The sequence below is a fragment of the Poecilia mexicana genome, unplaced genomic scaffold (assembly GCF_051168715.1).
Source record: "Poecilia mexicana isolate PSO_F unplaced genomic scaffold, ASM5116871v1 scaffold_11, whole genome shotgun sequence".
Lineage (NCBI taxonomy): Eukaryota > Metazoa > Chordata > Actinopteri > Cyprinodontiformes > Poeciliidae > Poecilia > Poecilia mexicana.
In genome coordinates, this window is record NW_028263380.1 from 23,967,954 (window position 1) to 23,984,117 (window position 16,164).

The 16,164-nt window shown below is 38.0% G+C and overlaps 1 protein-coding gene across 1 annotated transcript in view; it reads right to left on the reverse strand.

The window, feature by feature from the left end:
- Positions 1–15,378, reverse strand: part of grin2da (glutamate receptor, ionotropic, N-methyl D-aspartate 2D, a) — a 97,195-nt gene extending 81,817 nt beyond the window's left edge. Inside the window, exons 1-5 of the mRNA XM_088010443.1 lie at positions 14,887–15,378; positions 14,648–14,775; positions 14,395–14,532; positions 10,403–10,669; positions 4,503–4,690 (exon numbers count right to left, since the gene is read on the reverse strand). Coding sequence (XP_087866569.1) covers positions 4,503–4,690; positions 10,403–10,669; positions 14,395–14,532; positions 14,648–14,775; positions 14,887–15,112 — 947 coding nt within the window. The 5' untranslated portion in view covers positions 15,113–15,378. The remainder of the gene's footprint in view (positions 1–4,502; positions 4,691–10,402; positions 10,670–14,394; positions 14,533–14,647; positions 14,776–14,886) is intronic.
- Positions 15,379–16,164: the final 786 nt, after the last annotated feature.

The following is a 16,164-nucleotide window of genomic DNA, read 5'->3' on the forward strand; positions in this document are numbered from 1 at the left end:
TATATATATATATATATATATATATATATATATAGCTGACTGTATAGCTCAGTGGGTAAGACACCAGTCTACCACCCGGGAGACCGGGGTTCGAATCCGGGCTGGGGGCAAGTTACAACAGTTACAACAAGTTACAACAGTACAATTGAGCTATGCAGTGTGGGTCCTTAGGCAAGACCCTTAGAGCTATATAGCCTACCTCATACCATGAGAGACATTGATAAGCACGACATGCGAGAGACGAAAACATGGATCTGTTGGAATGCTACTACTCAAGTAACCCTAGTCAGAGGGGTTACATGCAAAGACTGAGGGTGGAATGGTTACTTCGACACCCACAGTCTACAATGACTGCCAAACAACTAGTAGCTCAGTGCTCCAACATCCGCAAACGGCAACTGCTATCACAACTTGAGATTGACGAGGTACAACACAAATGCTACGGCAAAAGGGAGGAGCCCAAAGGTAAGGTCAGGGGGGAGTTAACTACTCCCCACCCCGAGACTGGGTATGCAGCCAGTAATGAACGAACTATCTAAAGCTGAACAAGACAGCTACAAGTACCTGGGAATACAGCAAGCAAATGGCAACATCGATGAGGTCACAAGGAAAGGAGCAAGAACATTGATCTTGTTCTTGCCAGCTCAATGTTCTTGCCAGTAATCAGATACCCTGCCGGAATAATTAGCTGGCCTCTGGTAGAGGACCCGAGCTCAGAGACCACCCACGGAGGGTGAGAGGGGAATTTTATTTTTTTATATATATATATATATTGCTTGATTTAAAAAAAAATGCTAAAGCATAATGAATGAATCGAAGAAAAGGGGAGGTCAGTTATACTGGTCAGTATAAATGTTGTTCTGTTAGTTGGAATTATCAGTATAACTGAATAACTGCACTGCTGATAACTGCTTAAATGAAGAAAAAAAAAAAGAAAATCATGTTGACAGATCTAAATCTAACGCATCTAAATGATGCATCAAAGTCAAAGTTCTAAATTTATTCAGGTGCTCAGTAAATAAAAATATCTTATCTGTCTTAGGGAAATATTAATAGATCAGTCATGGATCTGTGAAAAGCTTGAAAGAAATGCGGGACACTTTGTGAAGGCACCACTTTTTTATTTAACTGTTGACTCAACTCTGCTTTTTTTTCCCCCAAAACCTATCAGTTATTTCTTGCATTCCATTTGACAAAATGATGAAAAAAAAAAAAAACAACTGAAGAAAACAACATCAAGTTTATTTTCTTATTTTTAACTCAGACATTGAAAATGCTCACAGAGCAGCTGAAAAAGAAAGAGTTCAAAAGTCCAGAAGAATATAAATTTGAAGTGTCACAATTTATACCATCCTGTCAGCTGATGTGTTCTCTGGGTGTTTCAATGTAACTCTGAATGCTGTAATGTGTCAGTAGATTGATAACAGCCAAGAATACAACTCAGACCCTGATTCAGAGCCATTTCTTGGAGGAAAGTCAACCAAAAATTTAACAACCAAAACAAACTGAAAAAGAAATGCACTAGTAAAACCACTAAAACTAAGAGGGCAAGAAATAGATGCAAATACCACTAAGAATCAAAGAGGAGCTAAATTAATTAAGCATAAAATTTCTGTGAATCAGGTGAGAGTAAAACAATTTGACCAACATTAAAAGGGACACATACGTAAACATGCACAGAAATGAGCAAAAAGTAGCTTAAAGAGTGGAAACAACCACTCAGCTTTTTCCTCTTGCTTTCATTTCAAACGGGGACAGATAATTTATTTCTTACATGTTCTTCTGAAATGCTTCCTGATTATACTGGAAGGAAAAGTGATGAAGTTGTGATAAATGAAAATCTTATCTTGCAGGGTTTGATGTTTGGAATCGGCTTATGAAGCAATGACAATTTAATTTTACATATGACTTGAAAGAGCGGTTTAGCTGCGGGTGAAATTCCAAACTCTGCAAAAGGGGGACATGTTTTTTTATTACATTCACAAAACTACTGATCCATGTCACAATTATCACTTCTTTTCAGTGAGGAAAACTTCTCTGAAGATTCTCCAGCAACCACAAAATGCTGTGGCAGAAATACTAATGTGGCTGAAATAGGCACTTTACTTTAAGGCCAAAAATGACTCTGATTAATGTGAGTCCTTAAACTGTGAAAATATCCTTTTTTATTTTTTTTAATTCTTTAATATCAAATAAATGAATAAAATACAAACCCAACAAAACACGGCTGTTTTGTCTGTTGTTATTTATGTCTTCCTATTGCATTGTATATCTGAAACTGACACAAAAGCCAAAGCTGTGTTCCAGGAAACATAAATCTAACCATACCATTAAAATACACTGTGCATATAAAACTAAGATAAGGTGTTAGTGCCATTGTTCCTCATCTTGTAACTCGACAGTTTCTGTATTTATTACAGATTTATGAGCCTACAAAAAATGGCAATTTTAACCATATTTACCCATCTTTAGTCATGATGAAAACCCCTTCACTACAAAAGAAATTTACTTTGACAATGAATATATTATCCACCTCTAGATGTTTCATATCAACCATCATTTTGGTCGATGCATAGTCTACATGAAGGAAATGTGACTCCAGTAAACAACAAGCTATCAGCCGGAGGTTGTAGAAGTTGCAGGGTTTTTTGTTTTTCTGGTCTGGTAATGATTCATAATCTGTCAAATATCATTCCATTTGATGTTGTAGTTCACATTGTCTTCATATTCAATCCCTGAATACATCACTATGGATATTGTTTGAAACAGATATAAAGTTGAAAATAACTAATCCTCAAGAACAAATAGTAAATGGCCTCCACTTGAATAGCACTTCATCAAGTCCAGTATCACCAGCTCCTAAAATTACCAATATTAATTTCAAATCCAGTCAAGTGACTGAAATCTTTACTATTAGGTAAAGATTTTAAGATAACAATAAACATTGTATTAATACATTTTTAGCTAGTTATCAATGATACATTAATGTAGCATGTTATACCAGCTGCAGTAACAATATTTATTTTCTTTATACATAAAGCACAAACATCATGTTATACATGATTCAGTAAACAATAACATTGTAAAATTATGGTACTTTTGATCTTGATATCATAGCCAATGTTTAGTTTTTAACAAGCAAAATGTGAAATGTCTAGGCTAAAATACTGAACTGAAAAAAGTAAAAGGCAAATTCATTTTAAAACTCTTCATAATGATTTAAATACCAACTTGTGTGGATTTTGATTCAAGGAGAATTATGTTTTCTTTTCTGAAAGGTTAAACGCTGAATAAACCTTTTCACCTGGAAAGGAGGTGCTGGGCTTCATTAAATATTTAAAGGAACATGTCTCTGTTTATCACATCCCTTTAAGTATGCTGCCCCTGTCTGGTGACATCTGTGTTTTAGAATGAACTACAACAATATGCATGGTAGTGACAACTCTGCTGCTCTCTTGGGTTTTCTATGTGCAAACATTTTTTTGGGGAAGTCTGATGTAGGCAAAATGCTGCTTGTCGAGATGAAAACGTCTGCATCTCAGTGGATTCCAGATGGATGGTAAAGTTTAAAAAACTGGGATTTTGACATGTCAATGATGGAAAACTAAACACAAAAGACTCAATAGTAATTTATTCTTTACCATTTTTGTTTCTTTGAAAATAAAAATAAAATAAATTAAGGAACTTCTCACCTTGATCCACTCAGTCAATCCATTTAGAAAAAGCAAGGAGAAAAGCTTGGCTGTAAAATGGAACATGCATGGAGCGGTGTTGTCTTAAAACGGTTTTGTGTTCTTCTGTGTGCTGCAAAGCCAAAAGAACATGGATTTGCAAAAAAAGTGTTTATCAGGGATAAAGAAGAGAATGTTTATTTTCCCACTGATCCTCATGCATTTTTCAAATCACCAGGTTGGGTTTTCGCTGCCTAAAGGCTCAGAGGTGCAGAACTTTCCTAATCCTTGTAAATTCTTCATTCAGCTAAGAAAAAAAAAACTAACTAGTAAACTAGGAGTATAAAACTTTCTGAAACAGGAGAAGTCAGGCATTACAACAAATCCATTTTAGTAAATTGTAATCAATTAACTGTGCAGACAGATACAATGCCGAGTGTTAAGTGACTTTTTATGGTGAAGGTTTAACTGAAGAGAATCCAGTGATTCACCGACTGTGTCTAAAGTAATTAGACATTTGCTTAAGCAGCTTTCACAGTGTTTCCTGGTGTGCTAGCATACTAAAATCCATGTGTTACATGGGTATTAACATGAGAAAATTAAAGGGAAATTAAAAAGAACATCATAATGCAATCTTATTCTGAAAAATTATTTTGACTTTTGCTAACAGTGGGATTCATTGTGTTCAGCTGTGATAGGCTTTGTGATAGAGCAGAAGGAAGAGCTAATTTGGCGGAATGAGTTTGCCATTAATTTTATTGTATAAACTAAAAATCTATGGCAACATAAAACCCAAACGGACCAGTAGGGAACCATTTGCTTGGCGCGTACCTGCGTGGCTCGTCCCTCCAGCCCTGAGGCCTGATGGCAAACAAGGCTTTTGGCAGTCCCTCCAATCCCAGTCCAGACAGGGCGGGTCCAACGACAAACCACATGTGACTCGGCCCAGCCTGACCCGCTGCCCAGGCTGCCCGAAAAATCAGCTCAGCCTCTTCCAGGGAGGAGTACAGCAGACGGACCTGGAGGCGAATGATACGACAGAGGGGTTCAGGTGGTGGCCACAAACCAATAGGGTAACAGAGTGTAGCATCAATTAAAATGAAGCATGGTGATGGATCCAGGTTGAGCGGCTGGATCCCACTTTAATCATCGGTGTTTCTTTCTCTTTCTTTTTACTTGGTATATATTTCTCTCACAATTATACATTTTCTTCATGTACACATCAGTGTTACATGACATCTAACAGATTTCTGCCCTTTGGTAAGTTTATTTTTAGCTAAATTAGCTGTACTTGAAAAATGAGGAATCTTGTTCTGATTGTATTTTTATTTTCCATTCATACATTATTAAAAATAAAAGGGAGGATAAATGAATCTGTGTGAGTCTTAATGTGTGTGTGTGTGTGTGTGTGTGTGTGTGTGTGTGTGTGTGTGTGTGGGTGTGTGTGTGTGTGTGTGTTTAGGGGTGGGGGGCTTATGAGAGTCCTTCAGATGATTGCTCAGAGGAAGCACTTGAGGAAAATGTGTGCCACCATTTCGGAAGACAATGAGTGAGGGTATAAAAACTCAAATCAGTCAACACTGGAATATGGAATACCAGCAGTAATAGCAGCAGGCGTGTGGCGCTTGAATCGCATGCTGCATGTTTACTGCTGTGACTCGCGTCAGAGAAGATGGCCGGATGACGCCGATCCTCCTACTCAGCTGACAGCGGATAGAATCAAGGTCGGCATGAGGTCTACATAGACATGCTCCAGCAGTCGGCATACATTCAAAGTCTTTTACATAGAAAATCTCTATCTCCTCAGGTAAAAATTATCTTTTTTCCTCTTGTAAATTGTTGTGTTGCTCTAATATTTGAAGAAAGATGTTCCCTGCTATCTTTACAAACAACCCACAAAAACTCTTTTTCTTTAAATATCATGTGGTAATCACTTTGTCAGAACAGGCATTCGTTTTTTTAAAGCATGGGTATCCCAATATGGATTTCTTTAGACAATTGTGAGTCTTCATATTGTACTTTGACGAAGCTTAACTGTCTTAATCACATTAGAAATCTTGTTCCACACACAGAGAAGACATCGTGCTGGTTTCACTACAGCTCTGATTTAAACCTGTGCTGTTGAAATTTGGGTTTTGTTACTTCAAAGTTATTAATGAGAGAGTGACAAAAGCTCCAAACCTTTTTTAAGTTTGCCCATCCATTGTGTGGTTTTCTCCAATGCAGACAGTCTAGTTAATAGCTTGATTTTGCCTTGGTTATCTCTAGACTTGCTTAGCATTAGTACCCACATACCATACTTTAGCTAGTTTGTTTTTTGTTACTTAACCTATCTTAATATAAATCAAAAACAAGCACTTACTTGTTTTTGGGACCAAGTAAGTGTTTCTCTTTAGGAAAGGTTTTTTGAGCGTTTTCATCTATAAAAAGTCATAATAACTTGGAAAATGTACATTTTCTCCTATTTACGGTCTATATCCTGCCTTATTCCATTCCTCGGCTCAGAGAATTTGGGCTAGTATGAACTTATGATCATTTAAGATGCTTTCAGGATGTGTCACTTGAATAACATTAGACTATGGTTAGAAGTAAACTTGTAAGCATTCAAATTAAAGTGCAACACAAAGGAACAAATAAGCATTCTGCAGCTGGTTTCCTTTTACAATATGTGTTTTGTCATTCATTTTGTGTTCTGGTTCTGTAATAACTTTAAGTGAGGCATGCAGAGGAAAACCAGCACGCCTGCTGCCTTGCTTACCAGTCACAGTACTGAGATACAAATCATCAAGCAATGCCTGCCATATGCTAATTAGCAACAGCAAGCTCTGAAGTAAAATAAATGGCCCATGCAGTGCTGCACCCTCCTGAGTGCTTTAGATTATGCACATAACACCATCAATACATCCATATCAACAGGGTTTTCAGAGGTTATAGGTCTGTCTATGTTTTTCAGGAGAAGGACATTTTTTGGATGGATCAACACAAGTTATTTCTAATTTGAGGTGTACTTAATAAATACAGTCTTCAAATACCAATTTAAATACACTAATGTGTAATGAAAGAATCAGGTACAGTATTAAAGTAGTATAAAAATGACAAGAAACGCTGATTTAAGGAGAAAAGTCACTAAGTCTCTGCAAGACACAGATCTTTTTATTGTCACATCAGAGCAGAGGAACCAAATGAAATCAATAATTCTGGTACTGACTGGGTTACAGAGTGAATGTGTGAAAGGAATTTAATGCTTTCTTATTGCAGAGCTTTTGGAAGACACCTGAACAATTCATAAATTAAATTTCATGAGAACAAGCTAACCGTTTCACAATTGAAAGACAGAAAATCAATATATGTTTTTGCAAAACTCTTATGAGCTGCATTTCAAATGAAAATAAATATTTAAAAAATAGTAGAAAGGACATGTTGAATTTTTCTGTACCAGCATTTGGTGGTAAAACCTAATTTGACATCTTAGCTGGTTTGTCAGATGAAGGCAACACAAAGTCAGGGGAAGAAAAAAAAAAACTTTTGAAAGACCAATGTTTTCTTAAAGATAAATTCTTATCATTTGTGCATAGCTCAGTCAAAGGAACCCACAAGCTACAATCACTTTAACCACTTTATTTTTCACACATTTATGAACACATTTCTTAATCTGCATATTTTATGTACTGTTATCTCAATGCAGATTACATAACATGTATGCAGATGCAAACAGATTGCAGTTGCCACCAAACACAGCAAGAAACATACAACTTTCACAGGGAGAAAAAGTATTTTTTTCACTAAGATTTAAATAAATCAAGGTACTTAAAGCAGTAGGAGAAAATCAGGATCATAAATAATCTGAATGTGTCTCTAAATCAATAGATGATGTGGGTCATGTTAATGATTGACTTAAAGTATTTCACTCAAAAATAAAAATGCAGTTTGCGACATTCCTTAGCTGTGTGTTCAGGACTATTGTCTTGCCAGGCATTCCTCACTTGTTTCATTTCCATATTCTTATCAAGAAACTCTGAGTCCATTTTTCTATTGATCTTTAATTCAGTTATAAAATCAACAGATTTTATAATTATGGGCTGTCTTATAATAAAGTGTAAGACAGCCCACACCATGATGTTCCCACCTACAAATGTAACTGTAGGATTTTTTTTTCTGGTGTAATGCAGAACTATTCTTCCTCCTAACCTGGCGTGAGAAAAGTCATCTAGAGTTCAGCTTTAGTCTCATCTTAAGAGGTTGTATCCTCCAAGTGTTTTGCTGGTTTGTTCATATCTTTGGCAGCAAAATATAAACAAGCCTCATCATGTTTTTTTCCTCTTTAGCAGTGGAGTCTTGCACAGTAAGTGGTCTTAGAACCATTGTTCATCATGGGGGGAAAACTGTCTGTACTAACCCTAGTATTGACTTGCACATACAAGTAAAGCTTTTAAATCCTCTTCTTTTATACTTCAATGGAAACGTGTCTTTACTTCCTATTGAGGGATGCTGGCAATGTGCAAGCTCATCAAGAACTATATTAGCTTTTCTTAGAGCGATAAAGAAACTCTTGTTTGCACAAATTTAACAGCAGCAGTTGGTACAAATAGATTGTTGACTTTCTATAAGAATAGCTTACAGTTGTCAACCTTTTCTCTCGTGGGCAAACATATTGTGCTTCATATAGCATCCATCAACAAAAGCCGCTTCCAAAACTTCAAGGTGAACTCAGGGAAAATGGATATTTTTTCCAAGGACATGCACATTCATACGGTTGTTGAAAATACCAAATTCAAATTGATGATGCTGACGCAGGAAACAGGAAGACAAAAGCCTGAGAGCAAAAGAGGTCAGAAAGGCAAAAGCAGGCATGCTTTTGGAGAATTTCCAAAAATATTTATTCTTGTTATTGAGGAGGTGGGATCTCTGAGGGGGAAGTAGCAAAGAATACTTCAGCTGCCAGAGAAATTGCTTAAGCAGGTATTTAGAGGAATGCCAGTAGAATGTCAGCTACTGACATTTTTCTAAATAATGTCTAATTTTGACTCTTGGATTCAATATTCTGAATATTATGACGATAACAAAAAATAAGGAAACTTGTTCTAAAAGGAATAGTATATGTCTGAAGAGTCAAAGAGCTGTAGAGTCAAAAATAATCTGACACATCAAAATCCCTTTTATGTCCCCCGTTTAACACGTCACATCACTTTCAGTATAATTACATAATGTTCTCCCTTTGCTCCAGCTGCCCTTGCTGTCTTTCTTTCATTTTTTTCCAGATTTATCTTTATGAAGGTCATTTGCTGTAATATCAGCCAAAAAAATGAGAGCAAGAATTGAATATAAATTAAACTGGTAAAGCATTATAGAGAGAGGTCATCTCAGGTAACTGACTCATGCAGAGATGAGAATTAGAAAAGAGAAGGGTGGGGATAAAAAGCTACAACATGAGATTCCTGATTTCTTTCTTCCTTCCATGAATAAGACAACGGTAAGGTCAGGCAAAATGTTTATTCAACCATTTCTCCTCACAAGTAGGCGTAATCTGTGCATTTACTTTAAATATTAGTCTTTTTATGTAACCTCCCATAATATGTTAGAGGTAAGAAAAAGTCTTTGGGTAGGAGTAGAGGAACAGTCTGACGACACATTTATATTAGATTCCATTTTTAGAACGAACCACAAAACTGCAAAACAAGAATGATTCTAAATCTAAGTTTAAATATTTATGATACTACACATTCATAGAAGCCCTGAAAAAGCTTCCAATAAATATTAGACATGTGTCCCTAGAAGCATTTGTGCCAGCAGTGGTGCATCGTGACAATCTGCAATATGTTTTGTGTATTAGAGATATAAATCTATAGCTTTACAAAATCACAGGCAAAGTCTAAGCTTCATTTGGGAAATAACCAGTGACGAACGAAGCTGAAGAGCGTTATAGTTAGTGCACAGGTTTGCAATATCTATCCATCAGGGTTAAATGAATGAGAGACGTGAAGAGTCTTAACAGATCACCACTTATATTTGCATCATGACTGGAGAAATTAATGGGTTAGTTAAAACATTAGGACTCATTTTATTGACATTTACACCAATTCTCAGTTGGGCCATCAAGGACATAAACAATGAGGCGTGGTAATCAAGCGCACCGTTCTGATTTGTCAAATGACAAAATGATGAGGTCAGATTGATCAACTTCAGGTTAGTTCTCTTTGAATGCTACATCTACAAAACTGTCAAAATATAACAAGTCTGAAACACCTGGTACATATATCACAACAATGGACAGGTGTATGAAATATCAAGGTTTCTTTTACATAGAAAATAACTTATATTTACTATTTTGCCAGTAAAGAAATTATATATTTACCTTTTGGAGTTTCTGTATGCATTTTATGATTTTTATGTACAAGTGTGCATGCACATGTGTGCATATGAGTTCAACAGCAGGAAAACGGGTGAGTTTTCTTTGGAGAGAAGAGGGGGCTTAAAAGAAAAACATGGTTAGGAGACGCTGGTCTACATGAGAAAGATGGGGACGTTTAATTTTTAGATACTTACTTCTATAGAAATTCACAGAAATTAGACTTTTTTATCCACTTTCTTTTCAAGGGCTTTTAGTCACACTCAGATAAGTGGCAGGTGCTGCTGGAACCCCATTTTGTTCAACTGATTTGAGCTAAGATGAACCATTTTGCCCTTGACTTACGTCACAATCAAAAGTGGCATTTGTGTTCCCCATCACTCACCTGGGCTTCATTGTCTTTGAGGAGCCGTTTGGTGCGAGCCCCGCCGGGGTCGTCTGTCACATTCAGAACCACCACGCTCTTCCTTTCCCAGCCAATGAAGGAGCCATCCGTCATACCCTCCACCATGGCCAGGAAGTCCTCGTAGCCATGGTGACGAGTGGTGACAACAGAGAACGAAGTCCAGTCATATTCTTCAAGGACTTCGAAGATTACCTCAAGTTGGAGCATGGTAGAGCAAGTGAACTGAAGGTAGATTGAGCCGCTCTCCTGTAAGCAGAGAGAAGGAATTCATGAAGCACAAATCAAATGTGTTCATTTCACATAAAACTTTAGTTTATTAAATACCAGAAAAAGTTATTGCTTTCCCTTGAACTCCAGGTGCTCTCTATGAACTGCTAATTAGAATGGGGTGCCATTCAGCTGTACTGAATATAAGATTGAGCATATTTATTCAGCGGATCTGCAGGCAACATCACACTGTTGCCACTCATTTGAGCTCTCTTTCTGCGTTGTGTCTGACTGGTTTGAATCTAAGGGGGGCCGGCTCAGAAGAATGACGCAGTCTGTCAAAACAAGCTTTGGCTTTTAAAAGAAAGCTTTCAAGCATGAATGAAAGAAACAGTGATGGCCTTCCTCTGCCACTGCAGTCATATTTAATGTTAGTAGATGAGCTGCTCACTGTGTGAAAAAGAAATTCATTTTCATTGGCTTTTCTGCCACTGTATTTTCGTCGAAACAAGAGCAAAGTTTTAAGATGTCAAAATGCATATTTGCAGAAGGTTGGCGTGAATGCAAGTTTATGCAGCAAAATAAAATATGTTTTTTTTTTTTGCAAGCATTGCACTTTCAAATACTGTATGAATTATATTTTTTTTTGCTGGGAGTTGAGGGAATATCTGTAAATTAGTAATCAGGGCTCTGCATCTGTGCGTACATGTGGATGATCAAAGGGAACGACGCCAGGGAATAACATTCCATGGCCTCATGCCGTCAGGGCTCACCTCCAGTTATGATGCACTGAAGTATATCAGACATCAAACCAGCAGTGTAAGTGTGTTTGCTTTTATCAACCTGCCATAGAAAAGGTTTTATAGGAAACGTGCTAGAAGTGAATTCTGCAGCTGAAGACTCAAGATTGTTTCAGAGTTCTTTGTAAGATGAAGCTAAAATAAATTCACTAGCACCCTTGAGTACTCACCAGAAACAATGAATGACTAATGTTGCGTCCCAAGTCGCCATTTTAGAAAACGAATTGCTACAAGTTCTACTTATTCTTGATATGCTTCAAAATAGAAAACAAAATGGTGATTCATCATCCCAACATTGTGATCACTGCTGTACTTCTGTTACAGTACAGAAAAATTATGCCTATGCCTTAAGCCTTTCCACATTTTGTCACATTACAATCCTTACTTCAGTTGAATTTGTATGTGCGTTGTTACTCTTTAAAGAAAAAGTTAGGTCTTAGTGAAAAATAGGAAACTGGCAGCCTGGAGCAAGAGCGACTGAAAATGAAATGACTTTTATTCATAAATTCTAATAGCGTCTTCATATTTTTGTTGTTTTAAAAACAGTTTCCAATGGCGTGTTCAACAGATTATGTAGAAAAGCACGGTTCATAGATGCATCTTTTGTTTCATATTTTGCTTCTTCTCAGTTTTTGTCATTCCTTTTTAGAGTCTGTGTCATTTGCCCAGGAGAGCTTGTTGTGTAATCATGCTGATTCAGTTCGGATTTGATCACTTATAGCTAAACCAGAAAACAAAACGCAAGACATGACTCCACTGCACACCGACCTCAAGTATTTTTCAGATTTTTGATTCCTCGTTTGACTCATTTTTAAACTTTTATTTACTTGGGAAAATATGACTCTTGAGAGTTTAAGCCTTTTAAAAAGAGATCCAGCTCATGAGATTTTGAAAGTTGAAGCAAAAGGAAAGATAATCTGAAAGCCAGAGGATACGAGTTAAATGTCTCCATGCTGCATACAGCAGGTTTCTCAGCTATTTTTCTAAGACAGTTTATTACACCACATCTCACATGATGGTTGCTCTGATGCTCGGCGGGGCCAGCAGCCACTTAGAAATATGACCCCAAATTAAAATACCTATGAATGACTTCAAAAATATCAATAATCTCCAAGCCAAGTTTATTTAAAAAGTACTTCGAAACAAGCAAGCACTGACCAAAGAGCTAAACTCATTATCAAAAATGTTGGGTTGAAAGCCAAACCAAGGCGGTAGGTCTTGAGAGGGGATTGAGCACTGGCTAGATAAGAGGCCTCTGTAATCTCCAACAGCAACCATCCCATGATTTGGAGCCACCTCAGCAGAAGCCAAATCCTCTCTGAGCTTCCTGTGTGTCCTCAGCATTTCTAGCTACAGATAGTGGGCTGATCTGAGAGACTGAGACATGAAGGCACATGTGAGAGGTCAGAGAGGGACTCCAAAATGTCAGGTGGCGTGTGCAAAGAGGATGCTCATTTAACAACATACAATCTCTTTAGTTTTCAGTAGACAATAAGTAGAGCACATGGTATTCCTTTACATCACTGATTGTCTAAACACGTACACAACTTCGTGAAGGTGGGAAACCAGTTGATGCTTCACAAGCACAAAACATCCTGTGTTCATTTCACACCTGAACATGTCAGGGACAAAGCAGCAAAAAATTCAAATATGAAGTGGGTGAAATGAACAGCATCCATGTCAAATCATCAGCCTTGTTTGTGTTCATTTCAGTGTGCAAATACATATTCAGTAAAAGAGTTAGCAAGATAATCTCCATCTAATGTTTTTTTTTTAGGTTAAGGTGCAATATGTTAAAAGGTTAATGACATAATGTCTCTTCAAAGTGTCTTCACCTCCTGCTGTAAACAAATCTGTTAAATCAATGAATATTTTAAGATGCTGTTAGCTTGGTGCCAGTTTTACTGTATTAACTATGACAGCAGCCAAGTCATGAAAGAATTATAACCCACCGCTGTCAAGGTGATCTGTTTAAAACAGCCTGGCCCACTCACTGACTATCACACCTGCCGTTGTTGTACTGCTTTGTTATCCGGGTCTCTGATTGTGGCCTATTCTCAACACATAAGTAATCAATTTTTAAACAATTGTGTTGATTTATTTTTCTCAAACAGGTCGAATATTATGAATATTCATGCCAATGTCTCTTCCTACTTGGTGATTTTGATGCTGACCTGTTAACAAATAGCAACAATGGAAACTAAAGCCATCCTGAGAAAGATATTGCAATGCCCCTCTTCTCCATCGCACATTCCTGATAAGATCAAACAGTGTGTCTTCCAAAAAGAAGTTGACATTGTAGATTTTAATCTGAGATAAATTAGAGATTGCTCACTGAGCTTCAGTTTCTGCTGTCAGAAGATATGGAGAGGATTTCATATCCATAGCTCTGCAGGCCTAAGGAATTTGTCGTCCCTAAAGCTGAAATGTGCATATTTGCAATAAGCAGAAACTGTGATTGTGTAATGAAAAGCTTTGTAACAAGACACCTCAGCATTAAAGGTCTCACTGAGTCACTCTTTGTAATCAGTTCAATACAAATTTGTGCCTCTTTGGATTTGAATTTTCCTTTCCCGTTTCCCATTCTGATTGGATTTTTCCATGGTTAATTCCTAAATTAGCCATGACCCTCAACCTGCTCCTGTCAAACAGCAAACAAACAAGCTTGTAGGTTGATAAAAAATATGATTTCTACTAATTTGAAAGGTAATATTGTTCCACCCTCACAGACTGACATTGTCCTATTAAAATTACTGTACATTTTCTCTTCATTAAATTTCCCATTTACATATAGACCACAACTTCAAAGTGTTATGTAACTGAAATCTGCTGAAGAAGGCGGAAAACATGTTCATATCTTTTAATTGTTACATTCTATCTGGTGTTTCACAGACAGTTCTTTCTTTGGCTGCGATGAAAGAAACGGGAACGATGATGATGCAATAAGAAGTAACTCATTTTTACCTGTGGCTCTCGGCCTAGACTGGCTCCTCCCCCGACAGCAACAACAGGAACTCCAGTCTGAGCGGAGACAAACTCCAGCATTGGGGCTAGAGGGGCACGGTTTGGCGGGGGTGGTCTCTCCTCCTCAAACACCAAACCCTGAGTTAAACAAAGGTCGCAGGTGAAACATCTTTCAGTAACTCAGAATGCATATTTATTTAGAATCAAACACAATGTAAGGTGAAAAACCGTGTGTTTTGTGTCCTGTGCCTACCTGTAGAGGTGTAGTGGCCAGCAGCTCACACAGCTGCAGCAGCAGTGTGCCTGGACTGCTCTCATTCACTGCCAGGTAGATGACGTTTGCTTGACCTGATGGTGTCATCACCGTCTCCGTGGAAAGTGCTGCCAGCGACAGGTATGTTGAGGAGGACAAAGAGGCCATGGCCACGACTCCTGCCAGTGAGGCTGTATCTGTCACCCCCCTTCCGCCTCCGCCGCCTCCTCCTCCCGGACCGTTTCCCAGACCGGACCCGAGACCCGGCTCGCCAACCCCCGCGCCTCCCACCACCGCCGTCTCCGGGAGCAGGGAGGAGCCAGAGTGGACTACGGCTATGTTGATGCCACCCGAGTCCCTCTCTCTCTCCCGGGGCCGGAGCAGCAGGGGGGGCGAGGGGCGTGCGGGCCCCGTGCAGGCCAGGATAGCCAGTAGCAGTGAGAGGGTGGGCCTTGGGGCCACCATGGGGTAAAGGGAGGGCCAGTGGTGGTTGTCTGATGGGGTTTTGCCAGGTGAGGCCAGGTGGGGTGGAGGGATTCTGTGTAAAGGATGATGCCTCTTGAGGAGGAGGGAAGGTAATGGTGGCAGGGGCCTGGCAGCCTACAGTGCTTCACCTGATGTGGAGCGGAGACCCTGCAGAGGAAGAATGAAGCAGAATGATTAAAACTGTGACTAGCTATGTTTCAGTCTAATTGTCATGTGAATTTTGAGCAAACTTTTAAAATGACACAAAAAAGAAATTACAAATTGGGGGTGTTTCCACCTGTTTTTGAGCAATTCAACCTCGCTAAACAAAACATAATTTAATCAGATGTTGAGGTGCATAGCTGTGACAAACACGATGCAGAGTTTGCAAACTAGCGTGCACCACTCATTTAAAAAAATAATTAAGAGTCATCCCCTCCTTGTGGGAGGTTCAGACATGATAACTTTTTTGGCAAATGTGTTTCTACCTCAATTGAGAGTAAAAATTGGGGAAGTTATTTTTGAACTTTGCCATTCCATCAACTTTTTCTAATCAAAATGCACATAAAAAACTTTGATGGAAACACGACTACTCTTTGAATGCCATTTATCTTATTGCACCACAAAAACTGTTTCTAATTGCTACTTCTAAACTCCTGTGTTATTCCTAGACAGACAAATGATTTATGTGGGTGTAATAAAGCAGTTATATTTTTTTTCAGTAAACAGCATACATAGGTGACAGACTAAAACCCATTCATCTATGTGTTTGTATTTTCACACCACTTAATTTCTAAACAAAGAATGTTTCAATCAGGAAGAAAACATACTTTTCAGGAACATCTTTGAATTTTGTTCAAGCAAATATCTGTTAACAAATACTATAACTGTGGAAACATAATTATGAAAAAAAACCTTTTAACTTTATTCCTTAGGATGCTATTTAAATCAAAATGAAGATACTTTTGGTCATTTCTATACACTGATAAAGTTTAAACCATTAGCCTGATTACATGCAAAGACTATTGGTAATTATTATTCATTTTAAATTT